General features: G+C 39.3%; 1 protein-coding gene across 2 annotated transcripts in view; it reads right to left on the bottom strand.

The window, feature by feature from the left end:
- elk3 (ETS transcription factor ELK3) overlaps positions 1-22,844 on the bottom strand; it is a 53,063-nt gene that overhangs the window by 9,171 nt on the left and 21,048 nt on the right. Inside the window, exons 2-3 of one of the 2 annotated variants that reach the window (XM_039761265.1) lie at positions 12,940-13,148; positions 2,545-3,348 (exon numbers count right to left, since the gene is read on the bottom strand). In XM_039761265.1, the coding sequence (XP_039617199.1) occupies positions 2,545-3,348; positions 12,940-13,146 (1,011 nt within the window). In that variant the 5' untranslated portion in view covers positions 13,147-13,148. The remainder of the gene's footprint in view (positions 1-2,544; positions 3,349-12,939; positions 13,149-22,844) is intronic. The other variant, XM_039761266.1, reaches the window with a different exon arrangement.

Genomic DNA, 22,844 nt, shown 5'->3' with positions numbered 1-22,844 from the left:
TAGAGGCATGTTTCTCGCGGAAGTGAATCGCTATATGCAGCGTGTAAAACAGTTTGCGAGGGGTATCCCATGGTCTTACAGTTGGTGGACGGGTCTCTGTTAGTTGCTCTTGCAAGTGGACACATGACCAGGTAGTGTGTGTGCTTCGAGAGCGTGGGTCGACGCGACAGCACCATCTAAGAAGATTCATATTTGTCGCAGATGTGAATCGCTGTATGCAGCGTGTAAAACAATTTGTCGCCAATGTGAGTCGCTGTATGTAGCGTGTAAAATGCTGTATTGTATGTTGCCCTCTCCAGAGTTACATCTTTTCATTCACCTACAGTCGTATACACAATGAAGTAAGCAGTCTTTAAAAACCGAGTTTTCGGTTACGACGCATGACCACGTGCACCATAGTAATCTGTTTTACTTGCTACATACAGCAATTCGCATCCGCGACAAACATGCGTCTTCTTAGATGCTCCTGCACTTTGTACACACCCCCCTCCCACCTCGCTACTACCGTGGTCGGGTGTCTTGCTTAATTATATATAGAAAGGCAGCCAAAACCGCACAGAGCAATGAAAAGTCTACGTGAGTCACAGGTGCATCTGGACTGTGCAAAGAGGACAACGACTCGAGTGACGAGTTGGAGGTGGGCACATGAGCAGGCAGTGCATACTGGACGAGAAATCAGCAGACTAGCATGACGGAGGGAGCGGAGTGGACGTCCTTCTCCTCTCCTCCCGTTCCACCCTCCGCGCCTGAGTGCCGCACAGACAATTGTGTGTTGGTTCGTTCCGTGCATTGTTACAATGTTGCTTTTCTTGCTGATTTATTACATTACCGATTTTTCACGTGTTAATTTTCTCCCTGTGCTTAAAAATCATTAAAAAAATGGCCTGATTATGCGGCGTATGGAACGCCGCGGGCTGGCTATTACCTATAAATAATAAAGTATTGGTAGTAAAAGTATTACTATTATCCCATGTATAGAGTATAGTGAACTTCTTAATGGCATGTCCAATCAATATGCATCTAGTCACCACTCTCCAGCATTGTGAGAAATACAAAGTATTAATGGACTGTATATTGAATATGTATTGACCTTAATCAAATAATAGCATATTTAAGAACATAAACTTCTAATAAAACTTTTTTGTGTTCATTGGAGTCAGTTGTGTCTATGTCATCAGATAGTTCAAAGTAAAGTTGCACCCTGAACATATCATTTAAATCAGTCTCCAGCTGCAAATTCTAAGTGAATGGTTGTGGTATGGATGTGCAGTATAAGCCTAAAATATTATAAATACACACAGTAATACGGTATTATATAAATACTCACATTCAGAATAACTGAAGAAAAAATGCCTGTTCAAAATGTCTCCATTCTAAAGTGTTTCATATAAACAGATGCTGCATTTGTTTGCATGTGTTCTTATGATGCAGAACACCGATTGGAGGCCTTTCTGTCAATCACAGCATGCCACTAATCAGGAGGCACCTGCAATTCAAGAGTCAGACAGGCTTTTCAAACCTGATTTTTGACTTTCTTCAAATCCCAGATGTGACGTTCGACAGTAGTGTCACTGCCAATGTCATAATTTAAATAAATCAGAGATGTAAAAATGACCAGGTTGCATGTTCTCCTTGTGTCTTCATGGACATGCAGGGTAGGTAAACTGGCAATGCTAAATTCCCCTAATATACATATGTGTATGGATGTGTGTGTGTGCATGCTCACTTTGCAATGTAGTGCTGCACTGTGTCCAGGGACTGTTACTGCCTTGCATCATATGATTGCAGCCATAGACTCCTGCTACCCTGCGACCTTGCTCTGGGATAAGCAGGTTTAGAAAATTGATGGGTGGAAAAAAATAGATTTACCAAAAAGCTGCCATGGAGTGAGTTCAGTACAAATGCTTGAATACTGCAATGCCAGAATCAGTGAGGCATTGTATTAAACTATTCATTACAATAATAGAGCAGTATATTTCTGGGTTTGGATTGTTTCATGGACATCTCAGAAAAAATATATCTGCTTAATATTCTGCTTGCATGCAGTAGTTCTTTACTTGCATGTTACATGATTGATGATTCTTAGCTGGTCCCATGTAAATGTGAGTGAATTAGCATTTGTCCCACCCAGGGTTAGTTTTTCTTGTGCTGAATTCTATTCAAACCTCCTGTGATCCTGAACTGTTTTAAAAAGGTTGAAAAAATGTTATGTTGTTTTACTGTTAATCCACTGTCTAACAAAGTGCTAGTTCCTTACATTATTTTAGAATCACCTAAGTCCTGATAATATGTTTCTATTTATGAAAAGCCAGGTATGATTATGGCCAGCAGTTACTTCTACCAATTCCTTAGATGCCAAACTCAGTCAGAACTGCACAGTGTCTTGACAGTATTACAGTTGTTCAGACTTGGTGGTCCATCTACAAAAAAAAAATCTCTGATATTTAAAGCTAGTCTCACACCAGGAAATCTGATTTAACGTCGAGCACATTTAGGATGATGCCCCAGTCCCAGCTCCCCAACAGCTTACCAAATCACACTTACTTGTGCAGTGAAAAAGGCTGGCGTCAAAGACCCTGAGGGAAGTGCGGGGCTATTGAGGGCAATGGAACCGATATCAGTGCCTGAGAGGAGTAAAGAAGGGGCGGAAATCTCCAGTCCTTTGGGCTTCTTGGCCTTTGGAGGAAGGGTGTTGCTGTTCCTCTTTTCAGACAGGTGGGGGGATCTGGCCTTGTGGCTGGCAGAAAGGTTCAGAGGTTGTGAACACTGTTCCAAGTCATCTGTCTCCGGATCAGGACTCCTGCTTCCTGACAGGAGAGGAGAACTGGGAGAAACGGATGGGGAGAATTTGGAGGTGTGACCTGACATCACTGTGGACGGCGATTTTGCAGAGATGGAGGACGTCAAAAAGGCAGTCGACTCAAGGGCCTCAGCAGATGAACAAGGGGAGGATGGCATAGACGGTGTCATCAGAGGCACGTGTTTCTCCGATTTGTTTGTAACAAAGCGGATTACAGTCCTCGCCTCGTCTGCTGGCTGGGCACCTTCCAGTTTCTCATCTGGTTTTTCCACTTTTATTGATTTGAACACCTCTCCCTGATTCTGAAGAGAGCTGATGGTAAACGAGGAATAGAGGCCTGAGTGAATATAGTCATTGCGACCAGCATGCCTCAGGGCAGAAAGGGCATGCTTCTGTTGTTCTTTAGTCTCAAGATTCAAGGTCTCGCTGTCCTGCAGCAGCAAGCTGTCTCGGCCCAGCTCCACTGTGTGAGGGTCCATTTTTAAAATCTCTGGGAAAGACACAAACTTGTACACAAACTTTTGCCCAATCACCTTTTTGATAATGTTCTGTTAAGAAAGAAAAAAAAAAAACAGAAAATAAAATAGCAATTTGTTAATTTGCTTAAAAGTGGGCCACCAGAATTGAAGAGCCCTTTATGTTTGTGGACAAAAGTCCAAACCCTGCATGGCTCACTCTTCATTTCACCATCATGTAAGCAAGAGAGTTTAGGAGGCATTTAATGATCATGCCAAATAAAGGATATAAAATTAAGATTTTTTTTTTCCAAGAATGAGTTCTAGAAAGCTGGTGCTGGTGTTACAGGACTCAGAAACACAAACTCCCTCTTATTTTATATTGCAAATGGAGCCATCAAACAGATGTATTTTTTTCATTAGTTTAAAAATGTATCTTATGTGTGCCATGTACAGTGTGTTGTAGTGGTTAAAGTGGCAGCCTCCATATGCCAAGGCTGTGGACTCCACTTGTTAGAAAAAAACATGAAGAGCATTCAAAAGGCATTGCATCAATAAAATGTATTATTTATGGCATTATAGTTGTGACTGGAACACTCTCCAGGCTTGCTTCCCTTTTGGCATCTGATGCAGTCAGGTTAGACTTTGGCTTCTATGACCAAGAATGAATGTACAGGTTATCTATACTGGGAAAACTCAGTAATCTGCTGAGGGGGTTGTGGCCCCTTCAGACTTGCATAGCAGAAGTTTATTCCTAATTATAATATACACTTTTATCCATCCATCTCATTCCTATGGCTTGCTAATATAATGTAATTTGACCCCAATGTCTGATACTTGAGAATGATGTCAGAGTGTTCTCTTCAACTGTAATACATGGACAGTTTCTTCCAGATTCCCCTTGGCCATTCCTGGATCTGTTAGTTGAGGGTGTGGTGATATTTTTATGCATTTGTTTATCCCAGTAACCATTGTCAATGTTTTTCCCTGCGGATGCTTCAAAATATGTTATCCTGTCCTGCTGCATTGTTGGGAAAAACACCCAAGGTTGCCACCCAGGATCATCCATAAGATTACTGAAGGATAACTTGAAACACCCCATGATTACCAGGAAAACAGTTAATTACCTCAGAGGAAGAGAGGAGGAACTCTGACAATAGTGATGGGGGAAAACCTGGAGCTCTCCTACACTTTAAAGGATTATATACATGTCTCATGGATCCAGGATCCTGATTGCCATTTTATCCATATTTGTTAAAAAGGCTATGTAAAGGATGAGTACTGATGCATATTTTGTCACTAACCCAGTCTGACTAGGAATTTGCACCTTATTGAGAAACCTCTCAGAAAGAAATGATCTTATTTATGATAGCACAGTGAGTATTGCTGCCACTATGCAGATCTTGCCATCTTAGCTCATATCTTGTGAGTCTGAACCCCAGCCTGGTCATTCTCCGTGTAGTATTAGTGTATTCTCCCAATATCTATGCAGATTTTTCTCATGATATTTCTGTTCGCCTCCCCCATCACAGAAGCATGCAGGTTGGGCTGACTGACCTGTCAAAACTGGACCTGGATGAGAAAGTGTGGATATGAGGGTGACGGTGTCCTATAATGGACTGGTGTCCTGTAGGCAGTTGTGACAAATGCTCATGGGATAGATACTGGAATGCAGAAACTAGTCAGAAAATGAATAGATTGATGAAAAAATGACAGAGTACAAAAGGTTGTTTGTTGGACACCTAAGGGGCTGCTACACTATATGATATACAGTATACTAGCACAGTGAAACACCCGTTTGTTAAAATGGACTTAGTGATACAATGGTTAAGTCCATCTGTTTCAATTGTGCCATGCATTTACGGACCTCTGTTCACGAGATATGCCTTACTCCGCTCTTTCTTTGAATGTCTTGTTCCCTTTTTTCTTCAGACATTCTGGTACTTACATCCCTCTTTCTTTGTGCTTCCTGTTGCCTTTCTTCATTATACATTGCAGCCCTGCCGACTCTGGATGGCATGACATATGCTGTACGGTTTGCCATCTTACACAGGCCACTTGCCTTTGTTTATTGAACATTCCTACCCTCTTGTGGACACCAGATGGATGGACATTTTCTCACATATATCTTTAGAAATGGATGTCACACAGTATGATGTTAGATATTGTTCTGTAGTGAAAACAAGGATTTTACAGCCATTTTACACAGATAATCCGTGTATTTCTCCATTTTAAGGAAGATTCTTTTAGATCATAAATATATTTAGACAGAGTCTAGTAATCATGATTATTTTTTTTTTCCAACATAGTAGTTAGTTCTAAGAGCAATTAAAAGCTGGTAGAAATTGCAATCACCACAGAAGCCATTTCCTAATTTATATCTATTTCAAATGTAATTCTGTGTTACTGATGCTTTTCGGGATATTGATAAAATTAAAAAGCACAGCTGATAAAACAGACTTATCAAAGTGGCTTACAGTCAAAATTTTCTAATATAATAAAAGTGATTCAATGTTTACACTTTTACTCTTCCCCCAGCCTCTTGACTGTGTGTCATTACTCAGGTTTTAAACAAACAACACTTTGTTACACCAAAATAATTTAGTAATGTGGCAGTTTCCATGAGTCTTCATTAAATGTCATTCATTGTAATGTGCAGACACACTCAATTGATCTATTAAGATACCTTTCCTTTACTTTCTGTTTGCACATTTTAGGGAGGGTTGCTGATGACCAGGCCAGGCCGCCCTATCCTAAACACATGTCTCTTGGTATTTCACTACAGCTGGTGCATCTTCTGCGGCAGCATTAGCACCATCAAGACCACCTGAAAAAAATGTGTTACCTCCCCCAACAGTCAAGCTTAATGCATTTATTTTTCTACTGAAATTAATTTCAAGCTACACACAAAATTATAAATGTGTGGACTTTTAAAGGAGTATACAGGCGTTTTTCTCCCTGCCTGACTTTCACACTTCACCTCAAGTTAAATTTTTTAGAAGACGAGGAGTCCCATATACTGTACACTGAACATTTGTGGTGGCTCGGTTTTTGTAGTGTAACTATTTCAAATCTATTTCACCTGTTCTGTCAGTAGAAATGTCAGACAAGGCAAGTAAGTTTTTTATTCTCTTACTCTGATACACAGCCATGATGACTTTGTTTTAATGCAAGCTGTAGTCTATAGATGGTGAACATCATTAACATTTACAGCCAAACACAAACAAATTCTTCAGAGGTTTAAAGAAGTTAAATGACAATGAGGACTAAAAATTATGTATTTGTAGTTAATTGGGGTGTTCGTATTCGAGGTTTAACACTATTAATTAATTTTTGCAGAGACACATTAAAGCATATTGAAGAATATTTCAGACAAAATGAAACAATAAATGTTCACATAAATATTGGGAAATGTGACAATAGATAGATAAAATATGTGCATTGCGAGTACTGTGCTGGACCCTTTCCTGGTTGGGATGCTATAAATGAAGAACAGTATGGAAGAAGACATAACCCAGCCGGGATGGGACTGAATCAACATCCCATACAAAAAGGATAAATTAATAGCTAATTTTGGAGAGTTGGTGTATTCTGGGCAGGTCCTTCTCCAATACTGCCGTGGAGCCAGTAAGGAGGTCTGCAGGAAGGTATGGGAATCATAGATCTGAAGAACAGCTCTGTCGGGGGCCTTGGGTACCCTTGTGACTCCCTGCTTCAGAAGTGCTTCCATGGAGCTATACCCCAGTACCGGAAGTACTCCTGGGTCTGACATAAAAGTGAACCGTCCAGCCTCCCGCAGTGATTCAGGAGGCAGAAGGAAAAGCTCACCTGGAGGAGGAAAAAGAGGAATTTTTATTATAAAAGATTGTGAAATTTGGTTGTAAGAAGGTATTATGTGACAATAAAAAACATTTTATATACCTGGGCCTGTTTAGTGTTATGTGTCTGATGTTTTGGGGCTCAGTGGCCCCCTCGGTCTTTCACAGCATAAATAATAAATGTGCCACAAAATATGTTTTTTGTTGCTTATTTCATTATTTCCTCATTCAGTTATTTATTCATGTACTTCAGTATGCCTTAAAATGAAAACTGGCATTTTCACTCGACAAACTTGAGAAGGTAGGCTATAACAAGTGCTGTGATTTGCTTTGATTGGTGAATCATTGCTAGAGAGGTCTTTAATACTTGGCCATTAAGGGTCACATTTACAGCAGATTCTGCATATTCAGACTCCTAATGATGAATTCACAGGTTCTTGAATGAAAGTAGCCACTTCACGCAGCAATTTTAGACAAGATTTTCTTGTACTCACACCTGCCAATGAACACACATTTGTCATAACTATGTTTCATTTTGTGTGTGGTATAGGGTTGCATGATATATTAAAAAGGCGTGCTTGCTTTGATGCAATCAAGACATCATGGAGGACAGAAACCACATTCTGGCACTGGTTCTGAGGTCTTAAACATTACCAAAGTCAAAATGTTAGTTCTGAACCAACATTAGTGTGGTGGGATTGAAATAAATAAACAAATAAGTAAATAAATACAAAAGTAAGCAACAAAAACATATTTTGTGCCACATTTCGTTATTTATGCTTTACAAATGTTGTTATTTATTGTCTCAATACATTTTTTGTGTATTTATAAACTTAATTTTGTCTGACATATTCCTTCATAAAAAGAAATGACAAAATGTATAAAGCCTGTTGATGCAATAGTTTTTTTTGTTTTTTTGCTAAAAAGACTGCAAAGGCAGGTGAAGACAGGAAGGTTCAAGAGACTGAGGCAGAAAACTCAAAGCAGAGTAGGAGTGTGAATTACCAAAGAATTGAGACAGCAGAGGAAGAGGAAAATAGTAATTAATGGTGATTTTGTGGCTGTGTTGCCAAAAAGCACAACAACGGGAGAATTAAGTTATATTTAACTGAAAGCAAATGTATTTATGATAAATATGTCTAAATATCGGGGGTCTTCCCAGACTGTCTTAAGACTGCTGTAGTTAAACCCCTGCTCAAGAAAAATAATCTTGTCCCCTCTGCTTTTGAAAATTTTAGACCCATCTCTAACCCGCCCTTCTTAAGTAAAATTCTAGAGAAGGCAATTAAATGACCACCTCAATAAACATGCTATTCTTGATAAATTTCAGCCGGGTTTCAGAACAAATCACAGCACAGAAACTGCACTTGTTAAAGTAGTAAATGACTTGCGGGTAAATGCAGACAGAGGCCATTTATCTGTTCTCATCCTCCTAGATCTGAGTGCTGCATTTGACACCATTGATCACAACATTCTTAGAAATCGCCTAAATTAATGGGTGGGCCTCTCTGGCAATGTCTTAAATTGGTTTGAATCCTACCTGGCAGGGAGAAAATTCTTTGTTAGTTGTGGTAATCACATCTCAAAGACACATGATATCCAATATGGTGTTCCACAAGGCTCTATCCTGGGTCCGCTGTTATTCTCAATCTACATGCTTCCGTTAGGTCAGATTATCTCAGGTTACAACGTGAGTTACCACAGCTATGCTGATGACACACAGCTGTACTTATCAATAGCACCTGATGACACAGACTCTCTCGATTCACTAACACAATGTCTTACTGGTATTTCTGAATGGATGAATAGTAATTTTCTCAAACTAAAAGAGAAAACTGATATTTTAGTGATTGGCAATAATGGATTCAATGAGGTTATCAGAAATAAACTGGATGCATTAGGATTAAAAGTTAAGACGGAAGTAAAAAACTTAGGGGTAACTGTTGACTGTAATCTGAATTTTAAATCACATATTCATCAGACCACTAGGACAGCATTTTTTCCACTTAAGAAACACAGCAAAAGTTAGACCTCTTACATCATTGAAAGATGCTGAGAAATTAATTCACGCTTTTGTGTTCAGTCGACTAGATTACTGTAACGCACTCCTCTCAGGACTACCCAACAAAAGACATAAATCGTTTGCAACGAGTGCAGAATGCAGCTGCTAGAATCCTAACTAAGAAAAGAAACACATTTCTCCAGTTTTGATGTCACTAAACTGGTTACCTGTGTCTTTCAGAATTGACTTTAAAATTCTACTTATGGTTTATAAAGCCCTAAATAATCTCGCTCCATCTTATATATCGGAATGTCTGACACCCTATATCCCAAATCGTAACCTTAGATTCTCAAATGAGTGTCTCCTTACAATTCCAAAAGCTAAACTTAAAAGAAGTGGTGAGGCGGCCTTCTGCTGTTATGCACCTAAAATCTGGAATAGCCTGCCAATAGGAATTCACCAGGCTAATACAGTGGAGCACTTTAAAACACTGCTGAAAACACATTACTTTAATATGGCCGTTTCATAACTTCACTTTAACTTAATCCGGATACTCTGCATGTTCAATTCATCATAATAACTATTCATAGTGGCTCTAAAATCCGTACTGACCCCTACTCTCTCTTTTGTTTCTTTTTCCTGCGCCACCACGACCTACTCAAAGCATCATGATGCTCCAACATTGATGGACTGAAAGCCAGAAGTATACGTGACCATCATCATCAAGTCCTTCCGTGAGATCCCTAAAATACAAAGAGGACTGTTTCATTTATGTTATGGTAGATCGCCCAGAGGGGACTTGGCGGTCTCATGGTCTGGAATCCCTGCAGATTTTTTTTTTTTTTTAAAGCACTTTGACCTACACTTTTTTTGTATGAAAGTGTGCTATATAAATAAATGTTGTTGTAAATACACAAAGAGAAGAAATGCACCAATGGAATATTGTAGTAATGAGAAGAATACATTGGGCATGTCCTTTGGTTTGATGTAAACAAAGTCTAATTGAAAATAAATAAGGTGCTTCTTCATTGGAGTATGTCTCTGAATATTTCTATTCATAATTTATTTTATAATTGAGTACAAGAACTTAATCTGATGCCCACTGGATTTTAAGTTACAATGACCATTAACTTTTCTATGTAAATGATTTGCAATATTATGTGAACAATATCTTTATATAATTTACTCAACAGGACTTAATAACTAGCACTAAACGGATTAATTAATGACATCCATCACCACCCTCAGTCATTATACAACTCTACAGTTGCATATGTTACCGTCAGCTATGTGACTGTCTTTGATGTGCCCCCATCACACTTATTCCAGCAGCCCATCTGGTCTCCCTATTGAAAAATTTTCTTTAGGCGCTACAATGTGGCAACCAGCAGGTTTACCCAAAATATTCTGAATAGCATCCCTTTGCTGAGTCAAAAGAAAAAACTGAATCAAAACTGATCACTTATATATACTGTATTATATATATAAACTGCTCAAAAAAATTAAAGGAACACTTTGAAAACACATCAGATCTCAATGGGAAAAAGAAATCCTCCTGGATATCTATACTGATATAGACTGGGTAATGTGTTAGGAACGAAAGGATGCCACATCGTTTGATGGAAATGAAAATGATCAACCTATAGAGCCCTGAATTCAAAGACGCCCCAAAAATCAGAGTGAAAAAAATATGTGGCAGGCTAGTCCATTTTGCAAAAATTTAATTGCAGCAACTCAAAATTGTACGCAGCACTTTGTATGGCTCCTGTGTTCTTGTATACATGCCTGACAACATCGGTGCATGCTTCTAATGAGATGACAGATGGTGTTGTGGGGGATCTCCTCCCAGATCTGGACCAGGGCATCACTGAGCTCCTGGACAGTCTGAGGTGCAACCTGGTGGCATTGGATGGACCAAAACATAATGTCCCAGAGGTGTTCTATTGGATTTAGGTCAGGAAAGTGTGGTGGCCAGTCAATGGTATCAATTCCTTCATCCTCCAGGAACTGCCTGCATACTCTCACCACATGAGGCCAGGAATTGTCGTGCACCAGGAGCCACTGTACCAGCAAAGGGTCTGACAATGGGTCCAAGGATTTCATCCTGATACCTAATGGCAGCCAAGGTGCCTTTGTCAAGCCTGTAGCGGTCTGTGTGACCCTCCATGGATATGCCTCCCCATACAATCATTAACCCACCACCAAACTGCTCATGCTGAATGATGTTACAGGCAGCATAATGTTCTCCATGGCTTCTCCAGACCCTTTCACTTCTGTCATGTGCTCAGGGTGAACCTGCTCTCATCTGTAAAAAGCACAGGGCACCAATGGTGCATCTGCCAATTCTGGTATTCTATGGCGAATGCCAATCGAGCTGCATGCTGCTGGGCAGTGAGCTCAGGGTCCATTAGAGGACATGGGGCCCTTGGGTCACCCTCATAAAGTCTTTCTGGTTGTTTGGTCAGAGACATTCACACCAGTGGCCTGCTGGAGGTCATTTTGTAGGGCTCTGGCAGTGCTCATCCTGTTCCTCCTTGCCCAAAGGAGCAGATACTGGTCCTGCTGATGGGCTATGGACCTTCTATACTCTGATTAAAAAGTGTTCCTTTAATTATTTTGAGCAGTATATATACTGTATTATATATATATCTATACTATGAATGCAGAAACTCTAAACACTTTTGAGTTTAGGTTTTTATTTGTTCTGGCTAGGGTTGAATATCTGGTTTCTAGATTCTGCACTCTCTAGATGTCTTTGTGCTGTTGAAACACTGTGTTTCTCCAGCATCCCCCAAAGATGTGTGTTTGTGTGTGTGTTATGTTGATTCAGTGAGGTAACCAACACTGCATGTTAAGTTCCTGCCTTGCACAAATGTTGCTGGGCTGGGCTCCACTCCCTCCTGCTATATTGGATTAATAAGTTTTGAGAATGTTGTGTTACTTCTTCTGTTTTCCACCAACAACTTCAGTCAGATTTTTGAACATAGCCTGAATAAACACTAACTTTCCAAACTCAAAAATCCCAAATATATGACCAGTACAGTTAATGGTGCACAGTGACACGAGACATGTCTTTGCCTACCGATCACTTCTCAGCCATCTAGGGACATGCAGAGATTAGAGCAAGGTGTATAGAACCTTCAATGCCCAAGGGTCAATGCAGGCATTATTTGTGTCAGACTGGATGTACAATGAGAACTAACATCTACTTATTAAACACAAGGGTGTGTTGCATGCCAGTGAGCATGTGCAACAATTAATGGACAGGACCCACCTACGCAAGCATGAGCAAGTACATTGAAGGTAGCTGCTGACAGCTTCCAGAAGAGATCTGTATGTAACTACACTTCCTATTTCTCATTCAGACAGGAACAATGATTTACATTTACACTGTTCTTTTAAAATATTCTTACCTCTCTCTCACTTTTGTCGTTTTACTTGTAGATGACCAATTATAGATGCTTTTCTATATACTGAAAGGTAACCAGTTCTCGTTGGGTCTTTCGTTAACCTTTAAAGATGTCAACGTGTGGAAGAACATCAGACTGAGATGAGAGTATGGTGATTGCCCCCCATACTTTCTACAAAAAGATTCTGAGGAGTGCTGCAGTATTTTCATGGGGTCTCATCTTCCAAACAGGGAAACTCAACTGAAAATCATGAGATGTTGCTTTCGACAGTTCAATCTACGCCGAGTGTGTTGCATGCCAAGTCATACCATCATTTTAAAATCACACAAGTGTTGTTATGGTTATGACAGATTCTGAATGTGACACTTTGACAACATGTCATGAAGGTTAAACTACTGCTACTTTGATATCATCAAGAAGTCCCTTTGCAAATTGTTAAAACAGGCAGCCTCACCTTATCATAGTAGTATCTGAGAGCTCTGCTCAGCTTATCATAGTTCATGTTAGTTTTGTTTTTCCGAAGCCCCCAGAGCTTGGCTACCTCCTCCGCCTTCAGCAGCTTGAACTCCCCATCATTGGATGTCCAGCAGATCAAGTTTTCATGCTTCTGGTCCAACAGTAACTGAAGCAGGAATTGCCACAGTGTGATAGCACTCTCCATAACTAAGAATGAGAGCAAAAAAGATGAGCATTAAGAATGGTAGGCCTTTCATAGATGCTGTAATGGAATCATGCTAATGGTCAGTAAAAAAACACTTCTTTTGTTTGCATTGTAGTGTATATACATGTGCTAATGGGGTTCGAGTGTATACCCCCATATTCCTTAATTTGGCACTGTAATGTGTATTTTTTAAGGCACTAGTTATACATTTGTATCTACTACTACTTACAGTTACCAACCAAGAAAGCAGATCACTCTGTTCATACATTTACTATCTGTAACCTTTTGGAGGCTTATTATTAATTACAAAAATTTATAATACAATATCCTCATCTCTCTCTTCTGCTTATCGGTCTCAGGGTTTTATAATATTATCTAACCCTGAGCTGGATTCAGAGGGCATAAAGTTCCACAACATCCTGTAACATTAATAAACCCACTGAGCTGGGCTGTAGCCTATCCTTTTGGCAATGGACACAGAGCAGAAATCAGTCTGGACAGGATGGCACTGCATTGAAGAGCCCACTCAGCACGTGGTGCTAATTAACCAAACAAGCAATCCTTACAACACATGGGAAGATATGCAATTGACACCAAACACTGTGGCACGGGATACATAATGGAATACCAATATATCTTACTAAGACATCTTATAAAATTGATTCCTTCTTTAAAAAAGAATCATTCATAGAGACTGGATTCTCCTTTACTGCAGCACTCGGCAACAATTAAGAGTCATATTCTTCATTTTCATACTGCAATGACCTTTATCCAAAGTGAAGTGCAAGTTTAGAGTGCATTATAACTGCAGGAATTTTGTATAGATGGAGCACAGGCAGGTTAAGCGACTTGCTCAGGGTCATACAGAAAGGTGCAGGTAGGAACTGAACCAGCAACGTTATAGTTTCATGTGAGACGCACACAAATGTAGCAAGAAATCCAAGATATTTGGTTTAATTTAAATAAACTGAAATGTGTGTGGTGAATTTTAAAGCAAAGCACATATGATCTCAGACCTTTATCTTAGACCCCTGAATGTTTACTTCTCCCAAACTGATGGCAAACTGGAGTTTTTAGTATTCTCTCTTCCATTCGTTTTTAGTGTATCTGTAATTTAATGCTTTTCTTTGTTTTTAAAGCCACTGTTTGTTCTTACAAATGTGAATGAATATAAAGAAATGTTAATAAAAATAGTCCATGATTTATTACACTTTCAAATCTCACTGCTGAAAAATAAGTATGCATTATCTGAAAAAAATAAATTATAACTAGAAAGACATAGCCATCAGCTCCCAATGTCACAATCCTTGATCTACAACATACAAACACCCAAAAAGCACTTTAAGTCCTTAGTAAGGTACTGTATATAATAATAGCCACGGTATGTGTAGAAGACACATAATAGGGAAAAAAAAAAAAAAATTGCTATCTTTTGCCCCACATGTACTCTCAGTGCCTCTCTTCTGTATTTGCATGTGAACCTTTATTCAGTGGTGCTCCCTGTCTCACGTGTTCCGACAAAGCCTGCTTCGCAGATTCTTATTATTTTCGAGACACCATTCTGCCCTCCTGTCCAGTTTTACTTTTGCCATCCTTGAAGGCAACCTTAAACAATTGTACTCCTCCTTGTATGTCTCACACTCGCACTTCCTGTTTCATCATGTCACCAATGCCAAACTGACCAATCAGATTGCTGAATGCACAAACCTTAGTGTTTTATTATATAGTACATTTTATAAATACGTGTGGTAAGGTAGTTATTTAGCAACTCTAAAATGACCCTGTGTGAGATGCACTGGCCCACCGTCTAGTGATGGGTCCTGCCCTGTACACAGCTGTTCCTGGCTCTGAAACGGACTGAACAGGTTTCTTGTCATGTCATTTTCTAACCAGCTTAATTCAGACCAGGGTCGCAGTGGTTGCTGGAGCCTATCCCAGCTATCAAGGCAGGAGCAAACCAAGAACTGGTGGCAGTCTATTGCAGGATGAACACACACACACACACGCACACACACACCAATTCAGCTTTTCCAAAAGGTTACAAAACCTTTTAATGCAAAAAACACAGTGAGTAATGCATGTACTGTAGGTTTTGTGGTGATGATGTTTTATCATCCCCTTGTTCTAACAGAGCATCAAAGGTTGAGCCCCACATTGGCAAGTGAGGTCAGGTGTGGAATTTTCCAATTGTGGCATCATGCAGGAGTTCAAAAAGTTTCAGATTTTGGAGCATTACAGATAGGGTTGCTCAACCTGTGTTGCTGGCAAAGTTGGTCTTTTTTAGTGTCTTATCTTTTCATATTATAATAATCTAGAAGAGAACAAGCCATTCAGCCTAACAAAACTTGCCAGTCCTATCCACTTAAATCTTCTAAAATAACATCACGTTTTGAAATTCCTTAAGGTCCTACTGTCTACCATACTACTTGGTAACTAAACATTTAACTATCCAATGCATTTTTTTCATGAAAGAATAAAATTTACTGGTTAGCCCATTATTAAATTCAGAGAATGACTTATTTTTAGAAACAAAAATGTTCACAGACCTTGCCTGTATGCAGATTATAAGTAGGACATTTCTGTCTGCCAGTCTGTGATTAGTTAACAGATTGGCAAAGTATTGTGATGCCAACAGCAGCAATGGCACTTTGAAAATACTTGTATGAAGTGCCATGAAAAATGTACATGAATAGTTTAAAACAGATTGCTTTTCCTAATCATTCCTTACACTTCATACAGCAATATGAAATACCACTTCTCCTAGAAAGCCATCTTTAGAACAGTCTACTCCGTTTCCACTTTTTGGGCAGGTAGTACGGCTCATGACTGGATCTTAAACTCAAAGGCTGAAAGTGCTACACTTCCTTCCATAATATTCACACCATGACCCTCAGCAGAAAATTAAGCATGTATCAGTGTTCTATACTTAAAGGTCCTTAGGATTCTTTACACCACATAAACACACCATAGGAAATAAGGCTAGATGATTTCACTATTTCTTTTTCAACTTGCAACTGTTATGCACTCAACAATTAAGCCACAACATTTTAAAAGAAGAAAACATTTACAAATCATCTTTTGTGTGCCTCAGAAGTTTTTCAGTTCCCCTTCTTTCAACTGTTATCCATCAGTTTTCCAGCCAATTTAACTCTGATTCAAGGTCAAGGTCTAAACAGCATCCTAACCCAACTATTTAGGACCCACCCTGATTCACTCTCCACCTCAGCCAGTTTAAAGTCATTGATAAATGTAACCTAACATCTGCGGGATGCGTTTCATCAGTTTTTTTAATGTACATAACCTCCACTTGTTGTATTGCTGTGCACTGAGGTCCTGTATGTGTTGTAAAACACCTTTTTGGTATTTTCTGTAAAAGACAATGTAATAAATCAAAACTGGTGGACAGTTTCCACCTTTGTATTCTCAATGCTTCTACCCAACCTCTTTCTAGACTATGTTGCTGCACACTGGAAATATTCAACTCACCCTGTAACTAATGAGGCACTTAAGCATAGCAAGACTGGTATTTGAATTTTTTTCCTTTTTTTTTGGCTCTCTCTCATCTCAGAATGAGCTAGAAGCACTGGATAGATTAAAGATTGTTAAGTTTGTCTTCAAAAATCACTGGAGCCCACAAGGATATTCCTCATAATGAGAGGCTCTTTTGCTCTGCACGTCTTTTTCTGAAGTGCTAATTATGGGCTTTACGATAAGGCAGTTAATCCTCAGGGGTCCAGTGCTGTATAAACATTGTCCATTAAATAAACACACGGGCCAATTCAGCACGAAGCCACAAGCTACACATCCCAACTACTCTGATCTCATGCATGTTGTTTCTTAGAGGCTGTATTAAGAGTAAGACAGCTGTCAGTGTGTTTACAATAGCAGCAGGAAAAACTGGCTGAGCCAACTCCAGGCTACTGTACGTTCTCTAACAACACTCTTTACAATAAGGAAGAAATGAAGGGCGTCAGTGTAACTAGTAACACACCTTTACAAATGTTATGAGTTTTGTACATGTTGGGAGGGAAAACAGGTTACTGTCATGAGGAAACAAAAATATGTCATTCTTTCAAGGTAAATAATATACTGTAAAAGCAATATGATATTTGAAAATCAAATAAAGGTAAAATTATCTTAGACATGCCAAACGGGGAAAAAAGTCAAATATTTCTCTTCACAATCAACTATGCTCTGTGCACAAAGATCCATCTTACGTGGTGGTTTTCTATATCACACTTAGAGAAGCAGATGAGAAATATCGTGGTCATCTACACAAACTAATTAGGCCATGCAGTCCCAACATTTTCTATTATATACATATTTCTTGATCAGTTTCTCTTGTTGGGAACTCAAGTTTCTCTTTCTCTTATCTTTTCTCCTCCCTTTTCTTGACATACTTATTCTCGTCTACATTGCACATTGTACACAAGTAAAACTATCAAACAAAACAAAAAAAAAAAGAAGCCAGGATTAAAAAAAATCTTTAAAAGGATTTAACATTTTTCAAAGAAATTATTTAGGCTACACAATTTGTAATTAAATATTTTTCCAACCTGGAATGTGTTTATGTGTTTAGCCCATAGCTAAGAAACTCATCACCTCCCTGATCAGCTCTGTAAGAGTTACAAGAGAGTTCAGTGTCCAGTTATTGTGTACTTGAGGTTGTTTTTTTCTGAAATGTCATATTCAGCAATTAAGTGTTGTATATGGATGCCCACCACACTGCGTAGAGGAAAGCTTACTTAGACATAGGGACACATGAATTCCACAAACATAAAAAAAAATCCTTATTTTGTTTGCCTCTTCCTTGCTGCAAAGAGTGCCTCAGTCTCTTTTGATCTGCTTTTCCAGGCAAGGGTTACAGTGGCAACACTGCCAGCTGGGCAAGGCAAGCCACCCTATCCTCAACAATAGTCCTTAGCTTCTCCTCAGGAATCCCCTAATGCTCTTGGGTGTGCTAAGAAATATAATCTCTCCAGCATACCCTGTGGCTTCCCCAGTGTCTCCTCCTAGTGGGCCATGCCTTATAAAGTACCCTGCTAGAGCTGTTAAGATGGTGCCCTCACTACATGACCAAATCAGCTCACATGGCTTCTCTCAGTCTAAAGGAGCAGAATTTCTAAACAGTGGCCATTAAGTAATGCTTTGCTCCTCCCTCTTTCACATACAGTGTGCACAACATCCCTGCACAGAAACCTAATTTTGGCCACATGTACCCACAGTCCGTTTCATTTGATCATTAATCAGGGCTCCTTCCTGGTCACTTGAAGAAGGGAACATAGGCTGAAAAATAAATGAAAAGCTTTCCCACTTCATTACCATGATATGGTACAACATCTGCAACTGCTGCTGATGTACTGATTAATTTACCAATCTCAAAATCACCTGTACTCTTACATGAGAACAAGACTCCAAGGCACTTGAATTCCATCATTTGGGGCAGCAGTTCATATGTTACTCAAAGGAGCTAGCCACTTTTTTCACAGAAGAAGTCTATAAACTTGGATTTGGAGGTTCTAACTGTCATGCTGACTGAATCACCTTTCGGTGCACACCAGAAACCACAAGGCCAGGGGGAAAGCTTAATCTGCAATCAGAAAAGATGCAACCCTACGCTATTAAAGTGGAAATTCTCCAAATTTCAGCCTTGCCTTGATGCCCTGTCCATAAAAATCATGAACAGGAGAGGAAACAAAACACACCCTTGACATAATCCCACCCTACACTGAAAAAGCTTGATTTAATGCCAAGAAAGGAAACACAGATTTTGTTCTGCAAATATAGAGACTGAAAGGCACACATCTACTGTCCCAGAACCTGATTCTCTTCTAGCACCTTCCTCAAGAAACCATAAGGCACACAGTCATCATTCTTATCCAAGTCCACAAAGTGCACTAAGTTAGGATTGGAAAATGTCCATGACCATTAATAATAATATGCAAAGCTAAAGAGTTGGTTCACCGTTTCTTAGCCAAGACTGCATTTGTCCTCCTGGATATGTTGGATTGAGTTCCAGCCACAGTACCCGAGCACAGCTGTTCTTCAGACAAACTCTCATGTTAGCACTGCACTAAAAAGTCTCCTTCCAGCTTTATTTATTGCCACAGTCCACCAATGTCTCATAGGGGTTACCACCACAATAGCCTCAAAAAAGCTAAAGCCATAATTCCTTGCAGTTCTCTCAACTATATAGAGGTCAAGGCCATATTTAATCTATGATTACCATCACATTTTACCCGCAATTACATCTATGATTACCACTACATTTTTAATCTATGATTATGATTCTCATAAGAATGAGGTTAAGCATTTCTGAAAGTGAATGATCAGCTCATGCTCGACTGAAGACCCCCAGGACACTCCCAACAACAACTTCACTGCATTTTTAGGTGTTCCAGGCCTATTTGGCAGAGAGTCAACCTGTCTGAGCTAGTGTATTGTCAAGTGGTGATCACTTGACAACTCAGCACTTCTTTTTACCAAAGTGTCCATAACATATAGCCTCAGCTCAAATGACACAACTACAAAGTCCATTATTCACTTCTGTCCCAAGGAGTATGCAAAATCTTTTTTTTTTTTTGAGCACGCAAACAACAACAGATGTTTTCTTTCTTCAATATTAAGTCACACTTTGCAAACCCCTACTATCAACACGAAGCTAGGGAGTGGGGTAACTCCCTGAGTAAGAGAATGATAAAACTCCATGGAGGTTTCTAGAACAAATGCTGGGTACAGAGGAGAAGTCTGACTATATCTAGACAATATTTTTCCAAATTTGTATATGAATTCTAGTTCCATCCCAAAAACAAGAGGACCATCAACGCTGGACCTTCCTTTAGGTGTGGATCCAAGTATATTTATTCCAGGCAACGTTTGCTTAGGTTACTTAGAAAATTAACTGTTCTTTTCTGACCCCACCATTTTCACCAACATGACAAGGATAATTCTATCACAAGCACATCTTTATCGACCACTGAGAAACTTTACCTCCATTCCAAGGATTTAGAAGAGTAAGAATGCTTTTTGACAGTCCAAAAGCTGAGAAGGCAACATAGCTTATAGGAGAGTAGCTATCCATTTTCCAGGCTGCTTAACCAAATTCTTGATTATATAAAACTATAGCAGACAACAGCAGCATTGGGCACAATACAGGAACCAGTCCTGGATGGAGTGGTGGTAAACACTACTGTATATGATGAGACAAAACAAAAAGATTTTTCATAAAGAGAGAAAAGCACTAGGGCCACCATTGTCATTGTTATAGAATGATACATACAACTGTCTTGAAATCAATTAATATTTGTATTAGTAAAGTATGGGGGTATACTAAAGCACAGAGGACAGAGTGTATCCTCCTCGTCTGAGGTTTACTGGAGGCAGTCTCCTTTCATAGTCACCCTTCTGTGATACTGGTGCCACTCTTATTTTCCACGGCTTCTTCCATGCAGCCCCAACGATCTTTTATCTGCCATGTCCCCTGCCACATTCATGCCACTGGCTGTGTCTCAATGGTCACACAATTTGCGCTCACTTTTCCAGACTCCGAGTCAATCCATTTTAGAATCCTAAAGATGGATGATTACCCGGGTCAATGGAATTAGGCAGAGGAACAAGTCTTATAAGTGCTAGATCATCTCTTTCTTTCTCAGACACACACATACTGTATATATACACACACACACAATCTGCACAACTTCTCAGGATGGCACCCTTCTGACAGTATCTATGTCTAAAGTCCAAGTAGTCATGCTAGAATTCCCATGCCAAAAACACTACTACAATATTTTGGGTTGAATGTCACACATTAGTGACCACCTAGATTAGATGTCTGCAACACGTGATAAATGATAAAACCCAATGGTGGCAAGGGACCCAATTCAAAAGTAGAGGGATGATCAGAAGATAGTCAAAGTAAAAGAAAAACATGAAATATAGAGGTCACAATCAAAGCTGTTAATTAGTCATGTAAAAAATGTTAAACAAGTCAAAAAGGTCCTATACTGATTAATGTTTTAGATTTAAAACAGAAAATTCACTAAAGCTATGCTTCAGTTTTAAACAGAAGTCAGGAGTTTACATCATTGCCAGGAAGAAAAGTGCACAAGGTAAGCAATTAATCTTTAGGCAAGAAAATGGCTTACAGCGTGGCATTCATTAGGAGTCCTGGTTGTCTAAAAGAGGAAAATAAAGCAAAAGAACAGGATCTCTAAAACCACCCCATAAGAAAATTTATTAATTAATTCAAAATTTAAAATCTGCCATTTGTGAAACCGACAAGCACACCATCTCAGAAATAAGACAATTTAAAAACATTTACTGGACACTAAAAATAAATGTTTTGAAAAAAAAAAATCAAAAAATTGCAATAGAATATTGTTTCTGTAAATTTTGTCTTATTTACTACTAAATAAGCAGGTGAAAATGTACAGTATATGTTGGGTGACAATACATCTGGAATACAAGAGTGAACAAGTGAAATAAAGTCAGAACATTTGAGCCACCTAGACCAATGCATGATGGTCCCAGGCGTTCTTTAGATATTGTCAGTCATTCTCCAACCCGCTATAACCGAACATAGGGTCACGGGGGTCTACTGGAGCCAATCTGGCAAGCAAATAATCAACAGTTAGTAAGGCAAATCTGTGGAACATCTAATCAAAGATGTGAATTGATTTGTAATGAAATAAAAGGTATATTATCATAAACAAATACATAATTTCAATGAATTCTATTCCAGGTGAAGTCAAAATGCAGGAGACCAAGCATTTCAATTAATAATCGACACTTAAGAAAGCCTAACATCTGCAACTATTAAAACAGTTGGCTTGCATCTGTACTTTGTAATGGTTGGGGATGGTCTGCCTGTGCTATGCTGGCATTCTTCACATAATGCACAGTCTTAAGAGCGCCTGATGCACACTGACTAATCAGACCATTTCAAAGGCCAACTTCTAGAATGAGATAGTAAAGATCTTCACTGCTGTGACTTCATATTTGATCACACCACTGGGCATCAGCCACAACGGAGGAGGACGGCTGATAAGTAGGAGTGAAAACTCGGCTCTCAGCCAGCATCAGGCAATTCCTTGCATAGGAATCTATCCTGCCAGAAATTTGGCCAATGTACCCTACCCCCTTCACCAAGGAAACACATGGTTTTCATAAGGAAAAGAAAAAAATAAACCTGATACTCATGGTGCCTTGTGGCAAAGCAAAACTTTAAAAGCATTTTTCAGTGTTTCCGATTTGCCAGACTGCTGCAAAATACTGACTTCTTAGCCTGTCCTTAGTAGTGTGTATGCTTTCATGGTAGTCACACCATGACCAGGCTGACATCTGTGCTCTCTTTCTGTGCCAGCTCAACAGCATTAACTTTATATAAACACTAGGAGATGCTGCTTCCACTTTAGGTTTCTCAGTGGGACACTAAAGCAGCCACACTCAAACTGTTTTGGCTGGGCAAGATTAAAACCAGGAGGCATGTGCTATCCAGCAACATTATATTCTGTTTTTTTCTTTGAACTTTCTGCTTTGAAGCATGCAGTGATAGTTCTACATTAAACCAGAACAGCTAATTTTATTTTTTTAATACAAGAAAGGACTCATTGGTCTTGGGAGCTCAAATAATGTACATCCCAAGGGATGATAGTATGGCCTTGTGCCACAGATCAACATTTATAGTCATATCAATGAAA

The sequence above is a fragment of the Polypterus senegalus genome, chromosome 8 (assembly GCF_016835505.1).
Source record: "Polypterus senegalus isolate Bchr_013 chromosome 8, ASM1683550v1, whole genome shotgun sequence".
In the NCBI taxonomy this organism is placed as follows: domain Eukaryota; kingdom Metazoa; phylum Chordata; class Cladistia; order Polypteriformes; family Polypteridae; genus Polypterus; species Polypterus senegalus.
Note: the sequence above shows the minus strand (reverse complement) of the source record. Positions and strands in the feature narration are given on the sequence as shown.